We start from the raw sequence: 24,237 nt of genomic DNA, 5'->3' as shown, positions 1-24,237 counted from the left end.
CAAACACTTCAAACCTGAAAGGCCGCTCTGATGTATAAAAATTTGGTTTGTCCGCCAGAGCAATCACAACATCAAACAACTCTCGCCAAGAACCCCGGGAATCCTCATCTTCCTGTTTGCAACACTGTCAGTACTGCAGCATGACAACAGGCTTAAACTAGAAGATTCCTTTGAGCTGTAAGAATTGCTGAATAAAAGTAAAAACTTGTTGCACCGCCATAACTTGATTATGACATGTAATAACATTCAAAACCTATCCACTTTGGCACTAAAAAATTGTAGGTCAAAAGATTTACACAAGAGAGTATAATCTAATGTGCCAAACCAACACAACATCAGAGGAGCATGTAGGGCCTAAAAACTAGAGTCTGACCAAAAAAGGCCTCTGGATATGTGTTCATGCCAGCATACCAGAGAATGAATGTGTGCACATAGAGTGGTGAAATACAAAGCCAGGGTTAAAGAAAACAAGGTTAAAAACCAGACAGGTCATCTCTAATGAATCTCAACCTGTTAAGTCAATTCAGTTCTTTAAAAAGTTTATTTCAAACCCAACTACCTATTTGTGCAATGTTTGTATCATCCTGCAGCATTACAACATCATCAACTAGGAGATATGTTCATTAAACTGAAATGTATTCCAACCTGCTGCAAATTGATTAGCATTGGTAACATTTCAAATAAAAAGGAATCATTGTATGAATTTATATTGCTGATCACATCTGTTTCATTTTTTCAAAGAAAGCTGGCCATACGTGATTTGACATGAATTGGAAAAGATACAAAACCATAAGGAAAGTGCATACAAACCTGAAACATATAACGCATTCCACCATCAACAAAAGGAAATGGTGAGTTGGTCAGAAGAAAAAGACTTTTCCCTCTATCCTTCAAGTTCCGAAGCATTTGCACTAATCCTTCCTGTTGCAAAGAAACCACAAAAGATAAAGCTGGTTTACATCTCCTACATACTAAATGCAATGGCCTAAACATAAAACATATATGAAAAGACCTTTGTAATCTATTAACAATTACTACTGTGTGCAAGGTAGGTTTGATCTAAGAATGCCAGGAAAGCAGCACCTCACAGCAGAATAAATAGCAATAAAAATAGCCGACCAGACTATTCCTACCAAAAAATTTGTTCTCCAGCAAACCATGTCAAAAATAAGACCTGAACTAACTACATATGTAAATATTTCAAGATTCATCCCCCTCACACGAGGTTTACCATTTTTCCCCGAAAGAAAACCATTGGCACCACCTGATGTGTCTGCTATGCAGCCAAGCAATGCTCAGCAGATACAAGGACAATGCACATTTGACTTGCCACCAGCCATGCTAGCACACCCAATCTCATGTGGATAGGCCGCACATCCACATATACCTGTAGACTGACCAGAAACTGAAGGATAAACCTGCCCCAGGATCACCAATATAAGCTGAAAACCACCCCACACGGACTAATTTGAAGCCCGTCCACTCTAACCACTCATTCAAACTAGTTGTGTGCCTCTTCTTAAACCAACTAGCCTTCAAACCATGTGCATAAACAAACACACAAAATGCAGATGAGACTGGTGACCAGCTCAACAGGCACATACTTGACAGTGTCGAGGCCCGAGGGAATCCTACACAATAGGGACTACAACGACACATAGGCCCAAACTGATGATGATCAGGCCTGCGAAACAATAACTGAAACCCGTGGGTGCAATGGCTATTTTGATCTCTGAGCTGCCTCAGCAACAAGAGCACTGAACCAAATGGCAACTCAGCTAAAACTGGAGGAAAATGATCCTGCTCACTGCATAGGCACCACCCACCCTCTTAACATGCTGAAGACCACCCACAAAATTGTACCCACTATCAAAATAACAGGTAAGCTCTGATACCATATCAAAATAAGTAATAGCACAAAGAGACAGCAAGGTTTACGGGAGTAATCCAGAGTATGTATGGCAAACACAGAGAGACGAGAAACTCAGAAACACAAGAAATGATGATGCACTGAATAATGCTATGAGAAGAAAAGCTGATGTAGTGGAGCCAAAGCTCTGAAGATAACTACATTGTCCTATCTGAATCAAGCAACAGCACCTACAGGAATCTGCACAGTGAAGGGAGCGAAATGCAGTCCTCCGGGCAGTGGCTATCACCAATTGTCGAGGGAGTGAACCGCAATCCTCTAATGCTAGGCAGTGACCTGGGCAGCAAAACACAAACCCCAGAGTGTCGGAGCTGTCAAAAACATAGGGAGAGCAGCCCAAATGCTGAACCAGGTGCATAATGATGACGCAAAGGATGGAGGATGAGCTGGGCTGCAAGAATGCAGGTCCTAGCAGCCTCTGTGACAAACAAGTGACGCCAGGTGATGGAGGAGAAGCCAGGCTGCAAAAAAGCAGGTCCTAGCAGCCCCTGTGATAGACGAGTGATGAAATCACTAATGCCAGGTGACGGAGACTGTCGCCAAAGGCTAGGATGTTGACGTCAAGCTGGAGATGATGACCCCAAGCAAGGAGAAGACCTCCAGACTGAAAAATGCAGGTGAAGGTGGAGCCTAAAGGAGAAGGGTGCCAACGCCAAGCAGATGATGGTAATGCCAAGTGGAAGATGCTCCAAACACAAGCCCTAATGCTGGAATAGGGTACCTTAAGCAAAAGAGGAATAGTGAAGGCAGCCATGAGCCACGAACCACAATGTCCTCTTGAAGGGGTGTCCGGGCAATGGAAGGGGCTGGTGAGAGAAGGGAAGTGGTGTTGGTGACCAAAGAAGGTGGTGAAGAATGACTGAAGAGAGAGATGATGGCATGAATGAAGTGATTGCATATTTATAGGCATAAGCTGTCTAGGGTGGTGCACCACTCTGTGGGCACCCACTAAAAAAGTGGCTGAAATGTGGATACTGGCCCTTTTTGGGATTGTCAGTGCGAAACCCTAAATGAAGTGTGTCAAGTGAAGAAGTAGTTTTCAACACTCACCTCCACGCACAATTTGAGATGCCTAGCTACCACATCATTTGCTTGCAATTACGCTTGCCCCTACGTAAATATAGTCTCAACAGCCACATGCTGCCTCCTTGGACACACGAGCAAATTATAGCCCCATGCCAAGTTGGCCATGTTACCACATGCGGCCTCACGAGCTTCATACCTGCCACAAAGTCAATCACATGGTCCACATCTACATGGTTCATACACTCAAAAGATGCTAGGACAAAATGAGTCTGCTAGACAATAGAAGTGGATGCCCTATAACTAGCTCCTAAAACTACTCCCACCAAACGTCTCCATTAACAAAAACAATGGTTCAACAGTAATTTAAGCCTCCAAATGGATGAGAGAGTTCCATTACTTGACACGCTTTTCTTATCTACAATACATGATCTTCATGTGTTTGTATCCACCAAGAAGGGAGTATGAAATTATAAGTTCTGGCTGTTGTAAGTTAATACAATGGAAATACATATAGTTTGTGAACCACTGTTAGATCTTCAATCATTCCCTTGTTACCGGCCTGACTCCTCACCACTGCCCCTGTGGCACTGTTCGTCGCCTTGTTTCAATCTACTGCTGCCCCTACAGCCCCCAATTTTGGACTCCCACCATTGCTGTGTAGCCAACGCCCCTGCTCTAGGCATCACTCCCCCTTCCTTGTCACTACCACTACTCCTTGGTTGCTGCCTACACCATCACTGCCATTGTCTCCCCCCTGTGCCAGCTATAACTCCTCCTGCACAGTTTGTCATTCAACACCTATGCCCACTACCAAAAAGCACCCTGCTTCTGCCTGCCGCCTGGGAGTTTTCATTTTGCACCTTTTCCATCACTGCCAACCACACCCACCCATCGCCGTCGGCAGCACATTTTCCGGCCAACTGGTGTTGAGAAAGGTTTCGCGTTTTGCGTTTAGGGTTTCATAGTGGACAGCCCCAAAAAGGGGCTGGGCGCCCATAATGGGGTGCCACCCTGGACAGCCAATGCCCTCCCTTCCGGCACCACCCTACACAATCTCTTGACTATTTATAGGCTGCCTCTGTCACTCATTCTTCAGAGCTAATTCATTCAGTCCGTCACCTCTTCTCTCCAGTCTCTCCACTGCACTCACCCCCCTTTAGGAGGACATTGTGGTTCGTGGTTCGTGCCTGTCTTCATCATCTTCCTTGTGCTACGGCATCCTTATTCCCTTGTATCACATTCACTCCATGATTCAGAACTTCATCATTCTTTTAATCAGAGTTTTTTCTCTCTTCTCTTCTCTTCTCTTCTCCATGTTTGCCGAGTTCACTCCTTGTTCCTCCCCACAAACCCTACTATCTCGCTAGTACGTCATCTTTTGACATGGTATCAGAGATGGATCTACTAAAAAAGTGGCAAGGATCTCTCATTCCAGTGACAGCAAAGACTAGTAGCAGGTTCGGCATCCACTTCTCTTCTTCTTCCATTGCATTAAAATCTTGTTTTTGTAGATTTCAGGTGTTTTCAGCTTGCTGCCCACACCCCTTTCAAAGAGGACATCGCAGTCTCAGCTGTTCCTTGCTATCATCTACAGTCTGGCGCATGTTTCTAGCCTTCCACCTGCAGTTTGCAGCTGTTTATAGCAGAGCGACTGTTGCTGATCACTCTCCATTTAGAAAACAATCTCGTTTTTGCAGATTTCAAGTATTTCAGCTTGCTACCCACACCCCAGATGCGGAGGACATCGCGGTCCAAGCTGGCCATTGCTGTCTACAACAGTCTAGCACCTATTTCCAACCTATCACACACTAATCGGAGCTGATTTTAACATACTGACTGCTACTACTGGTAGTCTTTCTCTCTCCTCATCTGTGTTTTTCTACTGGTTGCAACCTCTTACTGCTAGCAGCATCCTCCTCCCACTGGCAGCTTACTTCCAACCCTTCCACTACCCTCCCACCCCTTGTGGTGAACATTGCGGTTCGTGCTTCACACTGCCCTCACACCCCTTGAGACGGACATTGCGGTTTGTGGTTCGTAGTTGACCTCTTCCTTCTTCAACAAGACACACTATTACCCATGGCTTCTTTACCAACAGATGACCAAACTACTGGATGCTTCTATTGTGGCATCACCGAACACACCACCGATGCTTGCCGACTTCGACCTTTGCTCCCCAACCCCCCGAAGTATATGCGTCTTCCACCAAGCATTCCTTATGCCACCTCTCCTTTCTAGGCCACAAAGATCATTCTGCATCAGCTATCAGAGTACTATGCTCAAGGCAATAAGACGCATCCAATGTGCACTAAGTCCTTTCAAGCACATAGAGGATCGATTGGCACTACAACCTCCTGGAGATCATCACAATGCCAGCGGCAGTCTTCTCCCACCTATTTTCGAGTACAGTGGCTACCACGGCCCGCGGTTCTGCAATCCGCTCCATCGAGAGACAGTGAGTGTTTAATACCGTCTCAGTCCACTCCTTCGAGAGAGTGGTTGCTTGACTCCTTCCTCTTCTTCTTCTTCCCGGTCCACTCCATCGAGAAGAAGCAATTGTTGCCCACTCATTGCTCAGTCTGAGCCCCACCCTTCACCCTCACCTACTCAGGTTCGAGAGACCACCTCTGGGAGTTCTTCACCACCCCAGATACCTTCGACACGACCGACAACACTTCCTTTATCCTCAAACATTTCGAAGTCTGTAATCCATGAGTTTTTGGATTCCCTATCTGCCTCAGAGCAAGATTCAGAGGAGAATGATATTTCTTTGCCCTCCAAGGGGGCATCTACATCTACTGCCACTTCAAAGGGGGTTCCTATTCCTCCAGTTTCAAAGGGGATCCTTCGCACACCCTGGCAGAGGCCTTTTACCTTCTTCTTCTACCCTTGGCTGGGATGGCTTCCTTCAAGCGGTCATCTCACCTATAGATACCCAGGATCTCGAGGATCTACCTAAATCAAGGCCTTGGAGGTTCAACCGCGACTTGGTGACAGGCCCTTCATATTCCTTCTTGCATGGATGCATGGAGCTAGTGGCTTCCCTCCCGAGGTTGAGTTTTGGGTTCTCCGGTTCACTCTATCTATTGTTCTTTACTGCAGGTTACCTTTCAGGTGGAAATCTTGGATCTTAGGGATCCTCTACATCTTCTTCTTGCCTTGGTCACTTGGTCAACATGGAGACAACTCCCAAGATCAAGTACGGGCATATCCTTATGGTTCTCAGCACCACACAAAGTCCGACATTCCTCCTATGCATTGCATGTTTTCATCATCTTTGTACTAGGACACTTGGGCAAGTGAACAATTTCCCCATGAGGGACACTGTCCAAGTGGCACCTACTGCACGAGCATTCTTCAGCATGTAGCATTCCATCTCCCCCTCACTCTTCTCTTGTTCTCCTTTTTGGGCCTGAGGGGGGGTATTGAGAAACCCTTCACATGCAATTTGTGTTTAGGGTTTTGCATTTTATATTTAGGGTTTCATAGTGGACAGCCCCAAAAAGGGACTGGGCGCCCATAATGGGGCGCCACCCTGGACAACCAATGCCCTCCCTCCGAGTGCCACCCTAGACAATCTCTTGCCTATTTATAGGCTGCCTCTATCACTCATTCTTCACGGCTGATTCATTCAGTCCGTCACCTCTTCTCTCGAACCTCTCCACTGCCCTTACACCCCTTTAGGAGGACATTGTGGTTTGTGGTTCGTGGCTGTCTTCATCATCTTCCTTGTGCTACAGCACCTTTGTTCCCTTGTATCACATTCACTCCATGATTCAGAACTTCATCATTCCATTCATCAGAGTTTCTTTTCTCTTCTCTTCTCTTCTCCATGTTTGCCGACTTCACTCTGTGTTCCTCCCCGCAAACCCTACTGTCTCACTGGTACGTCATCTTTTGACAACTGGTTCCTTCTGTCTAGACATGGAAACACCCTCAGCCTCCCCCTCCACCCTAGCAGCCTTCATCCATTTCCTTGCCCCAAGCCGCTTCCATCTCCCCTTCACCCCCACAACCTTCTCCTCAAGGGTCAAAACCGCCACGGTGGGGCCAGTATCAGCTGATTAGGAATTGTCAAATGGAGCTAGCAGACATGCAAGAATGCTGCGTCAGAGGACCCTACTCCAATGTCAAGATTCAAAAGCATTTGTTTCATGATGATGATCTTAGAGGGTCGGTTGCATGGTTTTGGGGATCTAGACCTTTCTCAGCTAAACAGGTGACTAGAGACTTGGGCAAGAGCCTGTAGGAGATCAGCTCCTTCTTCAAGGAGGAGGCCATGAGGAGACACGGCCTTCTAGAGAAGGAGAGGACTGCCAAAACATCACTGGCTACACTCCAAAGACAGGAGGAGAGACATCCAAGTTGCAAATGCATAGCTGAGAGGATGCAGTGCTAGAGCAAAGATTTGATGCCATCAAGGAAGCAAGATTGGAGTACAATTTCCATGTGAAAGCTTCCTTTGGACTCAATTAGGAGGCAATTAATAGAGATTTCTTATGCATCACAAGCCCAAAACACTCTAGACAAGGCATACAGAGACTCAAGAAAGTTATTGGATCTATTGCACAGGGCCCTTTGGAGGCATGGCAAGTGGCTACAAAGTATTACACAGCTTTGCTAGGATCCACGAGTAGAACACCAAGAGGGTAGTCACCAACAGGATGGGCAGGCAACTGATGGCTCTTTGTACAAAGGAGATGGAGAAGACACTTTTAGCCTTACCCTTGAGCAAGTGCTCAGGAGAAGATGCAATGGACAAGTACAAAAAGCTATCAGGATCTTACCGGTGCAGGCCTCATCATAGCTTTCCAGGGGATTCTAGCAGCAAGGGATATGTTAGACTATCTGAAGGATTGATTCATCTCATTCCAAAGGGTAGTTTCAACAGATTGGAGATCATACGATAGAGGCTGATGACTTTGCTTAGAACTGTCTACAAGATCCTTGCAAAAGCAATCTGTCTCAGACTAGCCCCATTGATGCCAGATATTTTTCACCCTGTGAGTAAATATCACTTCATTGTATGCTGATGATATTGTGCTCACCTCACACTCTCCTAAGGGTTTAGAGCAGAATTTAGATACTTTCAAACTTTTTTGCACTAGCAGAGACCTCTCAGCAAAGCTGGAAAGGATCAAGGTCATGGTGTCAATACTACACAAGCATGGGTTAACTAGATTGGATCAGTGATTCACCTTTCGTAAGCTCTAGGGACGAAGATGGCTTTCTATTGACCACAACTTCTTCATCTGTCTGGACACCCCTCATGGTTTTGTAATTTTCCCAATATATATGGACACAAATCTCCCATAGAATACAGACTGCCACTGGTCAGCTTGCACATCCTCAGATAGAGACAGATCACTATGGAGTAAACGAAACCCAAAAACCCCACTCCCCCAGCCCTGTCACTGAGGATCAATGTTTTTTGGTCTGCCAGCTTGAGCCATAGATAAAGGAGCACTATATATACAAATGTCCAATGTATTACAAGATCAGATGGCACTCCCACTGCCTGTTCCAAGAGGGTTTTTCGACCACTATCTAGGGTGATACTCTTTCCAAATTAAAGTCATGTTGGATTCGTCCTTTTAGAGCTGTGCAGGCATAGAGAGCATCTGATGCAATCCTGAGGGAGGTACCTCAGTCCTTGGGGATATATGGCAGTGCAAAATACAGCCACATCAAACACTGGAATGCACACCTCAAATAGACTTATAAACGCACCATGGGGAGTTACCTTGGATAAAGCCACAGAGATGCAGATTGCAGTCACAAGAAATGGCCATTTCCTTGCCTTTTCACTTGAAAACTCTTTCTTAAGATTGTTTGTTACCGTTTCCATTTCACCATTTCTTAATCTTTGGCCCAAGTATCACCCAAAGGTTTCTTTGTCAAATGTTTCTTTGCTGATTTTCTCACTACCTTTCACAATTATATTAGTGTACTTCTCAAAGTTCTCCATTTCACATTTTGAAAGGTACCCCTTGTCTTCATATGAAAGAGATTTTGTAAATCTCCACATAGAAACCCATTTGTCAACTATGGATAACAAGAGTGTTGTTGCCATAGAATGACTTCTGGGAGACATTGTCAAGCATAAATAAAAGCCAACTCAGTTAAATACACCAAGCTTGCTGATCACATAACAATGTAGACACGTAGCTTGTGACCTAGTCCATTCTGGCGGGCTCATACTTCAAGCATTTCAGTTCAACAAATTCAAGGAACAAATCTCTATTATGTCAAACCAAGTAGAAGAGTATCTTCCAACACATGCAAGCAACTGATGTGCAGATACAAGTTCCAATTTAACAGTAAGCCTCAAGTGATATTGTGCATAAGCTTATTCATTTCAATACAAGCAAAGAAAGAATTTAGAGATGGCAAATTGGAATTAGATTAGCTTACACTTTTGACAAGATACTTTGAAGGGTTTTCCAATATCCTCTTGTGCAGAAGGCCACTCTTATGTACAAACTCAATAGACCGTTTTACATCTTCGTATACATAAGAAGCATCAAACTCTAGATTCTCATCAACGAAATGTTGGATTACATCTGTAATTAGACAAACCTGCATGAATAAAACACTTACTGTTAGAATGTGCTATGCTACTATCAACTGATTGCAATAAAGAATTACATAAGCTGGTTCGCAGAGCATATGGTTAGAACTGATGCAAGTATTTTTTGTGTCCATTTTGGATGAATTTATGCTGAAAAACCTGAAAGAATGCACAGGCATATGGAGTCATAAGCATATCTGAACTTTCCATATTTGCCTTACTCATGACAGGAAAGTCAAAATAGATCAGCTTCTTGTAAAGAAAAAGGATTGAGTTTATTAAAATACATTGAAGAAGGTATCATCTTTTTATCCTCAACAATGACAATTCTTGTTTCTGAGGATTCTCTACTTTTGTATACGTGCAGTATCACCTTTATGTTACGACCTCTTGATGTTATGGTGCAACTAAAGGATATTTGCAAAGACTATAAATGCATTAGGGTCTAATGTGTATGGTGGACTGAGGTCATATATAATCAGAAATCAGTATCCTAGCTGTTAGTAACATGGAGTTGGATTTGATGTATGAGATGCCATACACCATGATGCAGCATACGAAGCAGCATATGGGGCCATACAAAGAGGTTTCCATGTGGGACCCATGATAGTGACTTAGATGTACCTTATGTGAAGAGATCAGAGCCAAGTAACATGTATTAGTGAAATGAGCTCATAAGTTGAAGTGTGTCATATGACAGCTCACTGGTAGCTAAAGGACTAATGGCAAGTGTGATATATCGTATACTCATGTAGCTTATGACTGTATGTGTCCTTGAAGAGCTAGCTATGCCAATCATGTGACAAAGTAAAAAAGTTGGCCATGAATATGGCAAAAACACAATCCACTTTATGTGTGCTTGCTCAATTTTCTTGGAGATTAATACTTGATGATCAAGCTTTACTTAACGGACAAATTTCCTTAGCCTAAGGAACTAGATTATATGTACCACCGCTCTTACATCACTACCGTTATTGCATGGTATGTTTCCTTACAGTCAAATGCAGATAGGCCATAGATCATCGAGCTACTCAAACATTAAAGACCATCTCCCAGATCTAGATTGAGACTGCACATACACTTAAACGACATGGGATAGATTATGGTGATTCAGACAGCATGCAGAGGACACAGGAGCCTTTCCCAGCCACTTGGAAATCATGGAAAGACTAGGGTGATTCAGACAGCATGTAAAAACACAGAAGCCTTTCCCAGCCACTTGGAGATCATGAAATTTTTTCTTCAACACCTTCCCCCACATGCATTTGTAGGACACTCTCTTTTGGATTGGATGTTTATTGAACCCATGGTATGAGACTATCTCCCTTGAAAGCAGCCAGGTGGGGAAATTGTACTAACTCCTTTCTTCTCTAATCTTCCACATGGATTGGAGCCAGGTGGGGAAATTGTACTGATTCCTTTCTTCTCTAATTTGCCAAATGGATTCTATAGGTGTATTGTTTTTGCTCAGTTTCCAGCCACCAGCTGGTCCTACGGGATTTTCTATCTTGGGAGGAAAAAAAGCACATTAATTGTTTTAAGCCATCCATCTAGAATGCCAGCATTGGCAGTCTGTGCTTAACGCAAAACTACCATGCTTCTTGGTTGTGTTTTTCCCAACATCCATCTTAGTCTGAACCGCACTTCATGCCTAAAGATGCTAACAGTATCATCTCATTTCCAAACCTGTAGATAGCAGATTTGTGCAAACAGAAACCAAAGTAAGCAGCCCTGCTAGAAAAGCAAAAGGTTACTCTTTCAGACATTCATCCCCTCTTAAATTCATAAGTCAATGGAACACATATATGCCCAGCAAGGTAGAATATAAAACATCCAAGTTAATCTCCATTCTATTAATCACTTAAATCATTGGAAATTTTTTAATGATGTCTACACCTCACTTAAACAGAAAAGATCCATGAGCGCCACAAGGTTTGGCATGTGTTCTGCACTGATCCGCTTGCCACCATATGCATCTTCAATTTCAGTTTCTGTTACCTGCTCAAACCACATACTTTTTGGTCAACGTGAGGCTGTAGGTGCATAAATCCTACACAATGATCATGGTCATTTCTTTAACTTTGAATATCAAAAACATAAACATGCAAAAAGATACTAAGAGCTAGCTTGGGATATCAAATGTCACTTCAGTAGGAAATGTGTTCACTGAAGTCCTCATGAACCTGTATGACCAAGAGCATCAACTTTGCTCTCTTTTCACTACACCTTCAAATTCTTTGTCCAAAAAGATTTTGGCATCCTTTAAAAGATATTGTGCATCTACTAGTTTCTCTATATTGAGTACATAAATCAACTTTCTCATCTACAAATCTGGGGACACATATTTGGCATTTAAATTTATCTGGTTGAGTGTTTAGATGATATATATGTTCCCAAGAAGTCAAAGTCACTTTCTTTCATTGTTAGCTGCAGATGGCTTGGCATTATAGACAACCTGATTGGATGTTCATTCAAGCCTTACAATAGACTCCATTTATATTGTATGTTTGTTTTCTGTAAAGTCCCTTACATTGAGTACATAAATCAACTTTCTGATCCACAAATCTGGGGACACATTTAGCATTTAAATTTATCTGGTTGAGTGTTAAGATGATATATATGTTCCCAAGAAGTCAAAGTAACTTTCTTTCATTGTTAGCCACAGATGGCTTGGCATTATAGACGACCTCATTGGATATTCGTTCAAGCCTTACAATAGACTTCATTTATATTGTATATTTGTTTTCTGTAAAGTCCCTTACAGGGCTAATTTTTTTGCTTTGGAGTAATCATTCTTTTCTCTGGAGGGAAAAAACTTCAGTTAAATTGTAAATCACTTAGTAAAGAAATTTCATAAATCACAAAAGTCACTAACTACTGCAATAAACTCCATAACTAGGTGAAGATCTCACACTCTGGAGTAATTGCACGGTATGTACTTAAGATTTAGAACTGCATCTAAAAACATTACACTAATCACAAAATTACACTATTCACTTAAGACTCAAAATCACAGTACTTGATCTTGCATATGAGAGTGACTACACAACTTTTACTTAAGGTTTAGAAATGCATGATAAGAACTATCCACTGTGGCCAGGAAGTAACACAGTATTTACTTAAGATTGAGTAGCAAACTGAGGATCGAAAACAAACTCACCCTTCGCCGTCCAAAAAAACAGCCCTCAGGTTCAACTGAATGAAAGAAATCAAGCTTCAATAGGAATCCTTTCTTTTTATCATAATAAAGCCCTCGTATTGGAAATCCTTTGTCATATTCGAACTTCAAGCAAGTTTCTGGGTATCTGTGCTGCCCGTTCATGAGATGCAAAAAGCAAGCATCAATTATAAGATCCTTCCAGTGCTGAAACTGACACGAAAACTTACATCCAGCTCATATGCGTAAACAAATAACACAAAAATGAGCACCCTTACCTCTTTGACAAGATGTTCTTTTGCAAGGTCATATATTAGTGTTTGCAAATCTGGTGTGTAATGAGCCAATGTGTAGTCATAATCAAATCCATAAACCCGAATTCGATCAAGCCTCAAATTATGATTTGCATAAACACCTTGAAGGAAGAAGAAAATCAACAGAGGAATCATATACCTTGCATGGGAGAATACATGCATGTAGCATGTAAAGTTTCAGATATAAAATGCATAAAATGTTTGTCTAGGATCACAAAAGAAGCATGTAAAATAAACCATGCCTCAGCAGCTTTCTAGTTAGACAATATGGTGTACACCCCAAAGAGACCTGACTGAACCAAGATTCAATTCGAAACAGATCTCCTCAATTCTAGATTTTACAATCCAGCCCACACACAGGCATTAACTCAAACACACCCCAGCACACCAGAATGAACAAGCAGGAAACAGCACATCAGATTGAACAAGCAGGAAATAAACTGTAAAACAAAAGTGAGTAGGATTTCTGTCTTAAACAAATGTATAAAGGAAAAAGTGCAATGCTAGAACACCAACATCACACAGGATTGTGCACAGGCTGGACAGATATGAAGTTTTGCGATAAAATGAAAACAATCTTGAATTGATGGGTGCACACACACAAAGTATAAGCTGCCCATGTTCAAATTCCACAACTCAACAAGACAAGAAAAGACAAGATTCCATGTTAGCATGATAGCACTCTGACTATCACAATGGAGAACAGGTAACTCTGTGATGCCAAGCTCTCCCACCGAAAACCATAAAGCCTCCTTGCATGCCTCAGTGGCAGCCACATACTCTACCTCTATAGTAGACAATGCAACACACTTTTGTAGCTTGGAGATCCAAGAGACTGCTCCTCCTGTGAAAATAAACACATACCCAGAAGTGGACTTCCTGCAGTCTGCATGACCAGCATAGTCTGCATCTGTAAAGCCAACAACAGATGCCTTCTGCTTTCCAAAGCAAATGCACAACTCCTTTGTGCCTTTGAGATATCTCATAATACCTTTCACTGGATCCCAATGCTTCTTGCCAGGGGTTGCCATGTATCTGCTAACCACTCCCACTGCAAAGGCAATTTCAGGACGTGTAGCAACCATAGCATACATCAAACTGCCAACAGCTGAAGCATATGGTATCTTGGCCATTTCAACCTTCTCATCATCAGATGTAGGGGTGTCCTCTGCACTAAGTTTCACATATGGAGGCAATGGAACCCCAATTGTTTTCCCCCCCTCCATATTGAAACACTGCAAAACTTTGGAGATATACTCCTGTTGAGATAGATAGAGTAAGCCTTTCGATCTATCTCTAAGTATTCGCATGCCAAGAATGTGATTTGCATCACCAAGATTCTTCATATCAAAGCTGCCATGAAGACTTTGCTTCAATGAATCCAAGGCATGAGTATCCATGCCAGCAATCAGCATGTCATCAACATACAAAACCAAGATAACCAAGCTGCCATCTACTGCCTTCTTGGTGTACAAGCAGTGATCCACTTGACTTCTATGAAAGCCTTGGGACTGCGTGAATGAATCAAACTTATGATATCATTCTCTTGGTGCTTGTTTCAGCCCATACAAACTCCTTTTGAGTTTACATACCATTTTTTTCTTCCCTTGTTCAACAAACCCTTCACGCTATTGCATATATATGTCTTCAAGCAGATCACCATGTAAAAACACAGTCTTGACATCCATCTGTATGAGCTTCATATCCTCAACTGCAACCAGGCCCAAAATGGTTCTCAATGTAGTTATCTTGACTACAAGAGAGAAAATCTCATCAAAGTCAATTCCATGCTCCTGCTTGTACCCCTTTGCAACCAGTCTTACTTTGTACTTTGATGAGCAACCAGAAGTGACCTTCATCTTGTAAACCCATTTGCATGGAAGGGTTTTCTGCCCTTTAGGCAATTGCAACAAGTCCCAAGTGCCATTTTTTTCAAGAGATTCCATCTCTGACAACATGGCTTTATACCATTTCTTACTATCCTATCTGTCCATTGCTTCCTTGAAGCAAGACGGTTCACCACAGTATGTCAACATGACATAATCAGCCACATTAATTGCACCAGGAACAAACATGTCAAGTTGTCTGGTAGCCCTAGACGATCTCCTAACCCAATGGTCATTGTTTGCTCGCTGTTCCTGCAAATTTCCATTTTCAGCATGCTGTCCTGGCAATTCAGCCTACAAATCAGTATTAACAGCTTGTTGTCTTGGTTGTTCCTGCACATGTAATGGCTCATTTTCATGGGCAATAGCTGGCTGACCATTTCCAGCATCATTTCCTGCATTTATAGGTTCATTTACAGCAGGTATTTACTGCTGTACAGCGGGCACATTTTGCTATCCAAAAGGTATTTCTTCCCGGAATACAACCCTACAGACCTCCTTAGTCTTTTCGGGCTGTTTGTGCATGCAATCTTCCCAAAAGATAACGTCATTGCTGGTACTACTTTCCTTTTCTCAGGATCCCACAATCTATATCCCATTTCACCCTCGTCACCATATCCTAGGAAAATGCATTTACAGGACTGTGGCTCAAGTTTGTTGCGTTTTTCTTTACGAATGTGCACAAAAGCCTCGCAGCCAAACACTTTCAAATGAGCATATAAAAGTGGCTTGCCCGACCACGCTTCTTGGGCAAATCCCCCCTCCCCCCCAAAGAACTGTTTGGTGATCGATTTATTAAGTGAACAGCTGTCATAACAGCCTCTTCCCAAAAACCATGGGATAATACAGTATGAGACAGCATCGTATGGACCTTATCCTGTATGGTCCAATTCATACGCTCTGCAACTCCATTTTGGGGTGGATTATGAGGGGCAGTGAGCTCCCTCTTTATCCCTTTGCTATCACAAAATGCCTGAAAGGCCTTAGACACATATTCCCCACCATTGTCAGAGCAAAGACACTTGTGTCTTATCTGTCTGATTTTCAACCAATGCCAAGAATTTTTTAAACTTGTCAAGTACTTCATCCTTGCTACGAAGAGTGTAAACCCATACTTTCCGTGTAGCATCATCGACAAAGGTGACCAAATATTTCTTTCCCCCTAAAGATAATCCTGGCATTTGGCATATATCCGAATGTATTAACTCTAGAGGAGAAGATTTCAGAGAGAGAGAGAGACTTTTTGTGAGACGCCTGTGCATATTTGCCATAAATATAATGATCACAATACTCAAAATCAGCATAATGAAGACAAGACAAGTAACCCAAACGAGAAAGCACTTTCATTCCTGTTTGACTCATATGTCCCAACCGGCCATGCCTCAAAGAAACGCTTGGCTACTCAATCACGGCAACAACATGGTCACGCACACTAGATACATGAGGTGGATACAAAGTATCACTCTTGCAACCTGTGGCAATAACCCTAGATCCCTTACAAATCTTCCATTTTCCATCACCAAAGGTGGTATGAAAGCCATCATCATCTAGTTGCCCTATACTAATCAAGCTCTTCTTGAGCTGAGGTACATGCCGTGCATGCTGAAGTGTAAAGACAGAGCCATGCTGAAACTGTAACTACACACTGCCAATACCTACAATCTCACATGCATAGTTGTCCCCAAGATGGACAACACCATGTCGACCCTCCGTATAGACAGAGAACCACTCACGATGAGGGGTGACATGAAAGGAAGCACCTGAATCAAGAATCCAGGTATGCATGTCATCATTTGTATCTGCAAGTAATGCATGTGCACCAAAGTGTGAAGAGACAAAGAGTACATCACTCCCACTATCTACTTCAGAGAGGATTAGCTACATCTTGTTGTATGTAGATAATTTACTTATCACTAGCTTAGCTTCTGCTACCATAGCAAAAATAAAGGCCTAGCTTTGTCTACTTTTAAGATGACATACCTTGGTTTGTTGTCTTATTTTTTAGGAATGGAGATAGTTTGATTTGGAAATAGTAGTTTCCTATCACAATGGAAGTACACTCTTCACTTAGTGGAACAGTGTTACACAGATCAGGCACAACTTGTGGCCATGCCTCTTGACCCCACTATCCATCTTTCTAAGGATACCCTCCGTCAACCCTTTGACGAGAGCATACCTATAGATCTATGGTAGGGAAGTTTCTTTGGTTGATTTACACTAGACCAGATTTAGCTTACTCAATTGGTTTGCTTGGTCTGTATTTCAATGCACCTAGGATATCACATTGAATTGCATGTCTTCGTGTTTTTAGATACTTGCTATGTACCCATTCTTAACACCTAACTTATGGATCTGGTTTATGTTTGCAAGGATACACTAACTCTGACTGAGCAGATCCTAACACTGAGTATTCCCATGGTGGCTACCTCTTTACCTTGGGCATGGTACCCATCTCTTGGACCGGTCATAAGCAGGAGACAATGGTGGCTTCCACAACCAAGATCGAGTATGGGGCTCTTTTTAATGGTACAATGGAGGCTATCTATTTGAGGAGCTTACTAGTGGCACCCCAATTTCCATGCAACTCTTTCACCATTGTCTATTACGACAACCAGAGTGCCATTGCCCTTGCAGGCCATCGGATCATTACACCACGGATGAGGCATGTGGAGGTGCATTTCCACTTCACCAAAGAGCAAGTTAAGCTAGGCACCATGCACCTAGAGTTTGTGCTTGCCTCTGACAATTTTTCAAACATATTAACCAAGGGGATCAATCGGCTGGTATTGCAATATATTCTGCCCAAGATCAGCTTGGATACACGCTCCTCTACTTCTTCAAATTGACGGGGAAAGGGTGATTCCCTTGAGCTTTCCCTTTCAGTTTGAGAGGGGGCGGCTTTCTTCTCTTATCGATGACAAGATGTTGTTTACAGTTTCTTTTCAGAAATTTTTATATATTGTACTTTTTATCTTCATCTACATCATCAAGATGACATGATTGTAAAAGGACACTAGGGCAAGTGAACAATTCCCTTGCAAAGGCATTGTCTAAGTGGCACCATTACACAACATTTTGCATGAGCATGATCACACTTGCATTGCCTCTTGTATCACTCCAATCCATAGGCATTCTGTTCTTGTCAATATGTATTTGTATGCATTTATCTCTTTTCGTTCTTTTTTGAGTGGTCAACTTTGGATCCACCATATTTACAGCATTGGACATGGCAATCTCCCTTGCTCGCTTGCTTTACTAGCTCACTTTCTGCACATCTCTTTTACCTCTCCATATACCCACCATATTAGCTTCACACAACATTAAACCTCTTCCTTCGTCACCAACATCTAATAGTGGTGAGGATAGCTTGCTTATGTTGTGAAAGCCTTTGGGTTTGGCTACTAGTCTCCCATCCCTTACTTAATCAACCACCATCTCTACTTTTTAAAACAGCCATTATCAACACCCAAACCAAAAAAAAAAAAAAAAAAAAACTCACTATGGTTCCACCTGCCTTTGTAGGACTTCGTAAGCCACTAGATAGCTAACATGTATCCTTTGTCCACTGCCTTGGCCTCTCTAGGATGACCACTTTGACTCCCTTGGTAAGTAACCATCACCTCTATAGTATTGGTAGGCAATTGTGCAGCCACCTTCTTGCACGCTTTTTCCGATGCCCTCGTTGCTTTGGGATAGGCCGCCTTGGAGTAAAAACACCTAAAAACAAAACACTCAAAACTTTGGGTTGGCCTTCCTTTCTAGCTCAGTTTTTGGGCCTAAGAGGGGGTGTTGAGCTAATATAAGCATTACATTCTGAATAAGCCACTCAAACATCCCCAAAAATGCTTAATTAATCAAAACCCTCAAATCGTGCGTGATTCAAGAGAGTTTTTATACGGTATGCGGTACGAGGTCGAGAAACTTTCTATAAATAGCCATAATGCCCTCCATTTAGCCCCATCTCATTTTTGCAAGTTTCAGGCCTTCTAGCTTCACTGCCCAAACCCCATTCAAGGAGAATATCTCAGCAAAGCTGCCTGTTGCTGTCTACATCCATCAAGCATCTATTTACAGCCTTCATCACGTAGTTTTCATTGCCAACTGCTGCTGTCCAGCCTTGACCTCTACTACAAATCACTCTCCTGCTGCAGCCAACTGCCATATTTGTGTTTTCCACTGCTCGCTGCCGCCTTGCTGTAGGCGACTCAAGAACAACCTGCATTTTGTACAGCTGGCTGCCATACAAGCTGCCACATCCTGCATTTGCAGATTTTCTCTCTCCTCACTATCTGTTTGTCACAAACTCCGACATACAATGTTACATTTGCTAGTGTATGACTCAGAGGCTGCCTTTGTTGTGTTTCAGGATCCGTCAGGAGTACAACACACTCTCCCACTCAGCACCTCTACCTCAATCCTCAAGACACAAGAGTTCAAGGTACATTTTTCATTTGTGCACGGTCTATTTGCTGAATAAGCATTGTATATTCAGCATTCAATCATTGATTCAAATTTCCATTGTGTTGATTGTCTCTGAGTTACCCTAACCCTAACTGTGTTCTTTTGAGTTTGTAGAGATTGAAAATCATTCAAGTGTATTTTCACAACAATTTTCCAAATTTCTCTTCAATATTCGAGTAAATTTTGGGTATTTCGCAAATCTTGCTAGGATTCATAATGTTCTAGGCTTAATTCAACATTTGGCATGACATCACGCAGCATCCTAGTAAAAATTTGCTCACAAATCTCCAACTTTCATCGATTTTGGGTGTATTTATCTACATTGAGGCTTAATTTTGTTGGGTTTCACTCACGCCTATGCTCACAGAGGAGTGTCGGTGATCAGTAGGACACTGGGGCACTTTTTACTCTCCGTACGAGAGGTTTTTTCCCCCAAATTTTCTCTCTTTATTTTATGTGCCTATCTTACACATTTACGGATACTTATAGTGTTGCACAGACTTCAGGTGTGAACATCCCTTACAACCCTAACGTTTAAGGATTGTACCTTGTACTTTCATCTTACACTTTCAGTCTATTGCATTGGGTGTCGTGCTTCACTCTCCACACTGTCTATTGCACTTTCAATTGAGCTTCGATCCTCTCCACCTTCTCACATTTGGTATCAGAGCTGAGTTCAGCTCAGTTCAGCTCTGCTCTGGCCTCAACCTCCAAGAGTGCCTGCCAACTGCCTCACACTGTACCTGTTACTAGTGACCTGAAGTTTGCAACTGCTGCTCACCTGCAACAGGCGAGCAGCAGCAGCGCCTCTTCTGGCTCGACCTACTGCCCCACCTGCGCTGCCTCCGGCACGACCTGTGCCACCCCTGCTGAGCCCCCTACACCGACCCTGGTCTCTGCGCCATCTCCACACTGCCCCAACTCTATGCCGCCTCTAATCTCCAGCAGCACCTGCTGCTCCACACTCGCCTGCCTGCGCCCCTGTACCCAGCACCGCTTGTCTGCCACCGGTCCTTCTCCAGTCCTCCAGTCTGCCTCCAGCTACCAACACGACTATGACTGCTCCTGAGGGACCACAAAATACAATTTGTCAAAGTAAATATATTTTTTATTCCAGATTAATCTCTGGAACAAAGGTTTCTGCTCGGGCAAGCACAGCAATCTGAATATGTGTCTAGGACACGATTGATGCAAATTTTTCTTAAAAATCAGTCAAGAATTTTTGGGCTTTTGGGTTTTATGAAGACATTAGTACATGCAGAGCAATTTCAGTCTGAAATAGACTGTTTTTAAGCATTTTAGGGCAAGAAATTTTGGGCCTTTTTCTTCTACAGTGTTGCTGTGCATTAAATGCACCTTGGACTGTGTGCATTACAGACAGTTTTGACAGATTGAACTTCATTTTTCTAATTGCAGCAACCTATTTGCTGTAACTTCTGGAAATTTTGAGATTTCCAAGTTGGTCCTAGCTTGGACATTGCTCTTTTTGCTCTTTTTGGCATTGATTATCATGGCAAATCAAGGAGGTGATGTATTTACCTATGTATCCAAGGAGGATAGGTTGGATGGCAACAACTATTCACTCTGGTCCTTCATGATGAAGAATGTGCTGATTGCGAAGAATTTTTGGGACTACGTAAGCGGAGAAGAAGTTAGGCCCAAAGTTGTGGCTCTTGCTACTCCTCAAGGAGAACGTGGACAACGAGCAACTCAGCTTGTTCAGCCTGCTCCACTTCAGTCAGTACACCAATGATCAGTAGCTCAAAAGGCATGGGATACACGGGATGCACAGGCTTTGTCACTGATTGCATTGGCAGTTCAAGGGTCTATTGTACCTCACATTCGGTATGCAGCTTCTTCACGAGAAGCCTAGCTGACTTTGGAGCAGATGTTTGCTAGTAAGAATGAGACAAGGATCTCTTTCTTAAAGAAAGAGCTTGAAACACTGAAGATGGATGAGGGTGATTCTATGCAAGATCACCTAAACAAAACTCAGGACTTCCATGAGCAGCTTATGAATGTTAATGAATATTACTCAAATGCACACCTAATATCTATTACATTAAACTCATTGCCACCCTCCTACTTGGCCTTTCATATGGCCTTGAACCTCACCATGAGGATTGCCCCACAGCCGATTACTTTTCTTCAGTTGGTCAGTTTGCTCTTAGAGGAGGAGCAGACAAGAAGAAACAATGGTGTGGATGTCATAGCCTCTGAGCAGGCTTTTATGGCACAATAGAAGGGCAAGGACAGCTAAGCAAAGAATGCTCCGCAGAGCTCTGAAACTTCAGGCACTTCACAGGATATTAAAAAACAAGGGGGCACGCAAGCCAAGAAGGACAAATGCCATTATTGCAAGAAGCCAGGCCACTACATCACTGAGTGTAAAAAGCGCATAGCCAAGGAGAAGGAGGAGGAGTCAGGAATGTATGTTTCTGATGTTCCTTCCACTACTACTAAGTCAACGTCCTTTGTTGCAAACAAGGACTATTGTTTTTATACATGTAGTTATGACTCTTATTAGGCTGATAAAGCATTTAGCTCTACCGAGGATGCAAGCACTTGGTTTTTTGACAATGGTGCTTCTAGGCATATCACATCCCGTAGAGATTTATTTGCTTCAGTTGGTGCAGCTCCAATTGGCAAGTCTGTACAATGTGCCAACAATGCTGTAAAAATGTCAGATCTAGAGTATGGCTATGGAGGTTGAAAGAGGAAGAGTGAGCTCATGAGGTAACAAACATCAAGACCAAATGTCACACAAGTGAATTAGATTTCAAGATGGAAGCTTGGACTCGTAAACACAATCTTGTGTGTTGACAATGACACAGACACTTTGCTGGAAGTACAAAAGTACTATGACATTATATTCAAAAAGAGAGCAAGTACAATGCTTTATAGGAATAGACTAAGTTGCACTTTCCACCACTATGTGTATGGGATTTTGCATCCTAACCCCACATTGCTCCATACAAAGAGGCTAAGCTAGGTGTGATTGCCAATATCTCAACACCCCTCCTCAATCACAACCAGAGAAGTACAAAGTGTGTAAAGGCTTTAGTGAGCAACCACCTACAAAGTGTGGGCACACCACAAACTTGGTAAACACTAGAGGCTGTCGCAAAAAAGGCTAAATGTGGGTACCAAAGACATAGTGGACATCCGGAGGCTGTAACAGGGGCCTCATAAAGTGTACAAAGGCATAGTACAATTACATGAGGAGTTTACAAGCTTATATCAGAAGCATTACGTCTAGACAATACAAGGCTAAAAAAGTCTATCAAAATAGAAGGACTGATGAGGCTTGGGTGGTCTTCTTCTTCTTTTGCTCCATGGTCTTCTTCTTCTTTAACAGCAACTAAATAGGCCTTTTTGGGACCTCTTCCTGGCATGACACTATTTCTTTGTGTACTCGATCCTTTTGTAAAAGTCACATATCAATTGATCTTTCTTGCCCTTGTACCTGATACCAACATATAACATTTGTTCATCTTTAGAGATGCTTGATTCTTCTTTGAATTTTATCTTCTTTTCTTCTTCTAGCAGGAAGGCCTTAATATCAACTAGTTTAGAACTAGTATGTTGATTAATGTAGATGACATATTATTATAGTCAAGAGACAGGCTTTTCAACAACACACCAATACAAATATCTTCATCCATCTTGAGATCAATTCCTACAAGCTGAGTTAAGAGACTTTCCATGTAGTTTAAGTGAGTTGCAAGAGATGTGTTTGTTTTTATATCTAGCCTAAAAAATTCAATCAATAATCCGTATCTAGATGACTTTGATTGTACACCAAACAAAGTATCTAATCTCTTCCATGTACTTCATTCAAGGCTTGCTTGTTGGATACTAAAATCTTGCTAGAAACTTCAATTCTCATTGGATCAGAGTGGTAGAGGTTTCGTTTGAGTGCCAAGAGAGAGAAAACGAAGGAAAGTTGAAGTTTCAAGTAAGTTAGCTATGGCTGTCAGTTACAGTTTCAGGATAGCAACTTGATATTTTGGTTGTAGTAACTCACTTAGTTGACCATTTGAGTTGAAATTTTGTCATAAGATAGCCCATATGATAAACTTCAAAATCCCTATGGTAGCCCTTGACATTGTGAGGCGTGATGATGGTGCCATCAATTGAACAGAAGCACGCTGGCTATGGCTTCTTGAAGCACCACCTCTAAGTAATCTTCTAATATCTCTCTACTGGAGTGGAATTTTCTCAAGCCCTCTTAGCTCAAGTAAGTCACCTATATAACTAACAAATGCCCTATGATAACTCGTGGAATAATGCTCACAGTAGGAAGAGAAAACATGTCCTATTTACAGTAGTGAAATTTGTGCCAAATCTGAGTTGTTAAGCAATGTCGGGATGTATGTTGCACAATGTCAAGTGATTTTGAACTGGAAAGATGTGTCTTGACCTAAGGAACAACTCTCGAAGAGAAAGCTCAAAGAGATATGGCCTAGTTTAAGAGATATGGCTGTCCAACAAAGGTAGGTAGGTGTTGTCTGCAGCAGCTAAGAGAGATAGAGTGAAGATGGAGGTGGAAGATAAAGGATTTATGTCAAGTTGAGCTAACCAAAGGTTGAGAGGAGCTAAAGGAGTGATTTGTAGAGGTAAGCCATGCCCAACTGGATTCTGATACCATGTAAAAATGTCGGATCTAAAGCATGGCTATGAAGGTTAAAAGAGGAAGAGTGAGCTCATGAGGTAACAAACATCAAGACCAAATGTTACACAAATGAATTAGATTCCAAGATGTAAGCCTGGACTCATAAACATAATCGTGTGTGTTGACAATGACACAGACACTTTGTTGGAAGTACAAAAGTACTATGACATTATATTCAAAAAGAGAGCAAGTACAATGCTTTATAGGAATAGACTAG

The 24,237-nt window shown here is 42.3% G+C and overlaps 1 protein-coding gene across 1 annotated transcript in view; it reads right to left on the bottom strand.

The window, feature by feature from the left end:
• The window catches only part of LOC148040445 (HAD-superfamily hydrolase, subfamily IG, 5'-nucleotidase), a 71,845-nt gene that overhangs the window by 17,196 nt on the left and 30,412 nt on the right, over window positions 1-24,237 (bottom strand). Inside the window, exons 4-9 of the mRNA XM_087699457.1 lie at window positions 12,963-13,099; window positions 12,688-12,837; window positions 11,424-11,525; window positions 9,371-9,535; window positions 811-921; window positions 15-112 (exon numbers count right to left, since the gene is read on the bottom strand). Coding sequence (XP_087555583.1) covers window positions 15-112; window positions 811-921; window positions 9,371-9,535; window positions 11,424-11,525; window positions 12,688-12,837; window positions 12,963-13,099 — 763 coding nt within the window. The remainder of the gene's footprint in view (window positions 1-14; window positions 113-810; window positions 922-9,370; window positions 9,536-11,423; window positions 11,526-12,687; window positions 12,838-12,962; window positions 13,100-24,237) is intronic.

The sequence above is a fragment of the Lygodium microphyllum genome, chromosome 2 (assembly GCF_053477565.2).
Source record: "Lygodium microphyllum isolate KBCC chromosome 2, Lygodium_microphyllum_v1.1.10, whole genome shotgun sequence".
Lineage (NCBI taxonomy): Eukaryota > Viridiplantae > Streptophyta > Polypodiopsida > Schizaeales > Lygodiaceae > Lygodium > Lygodium microphyllum.
This window is presented reverse-complemented; position numbering and strand designations above follow the sequence as displayed.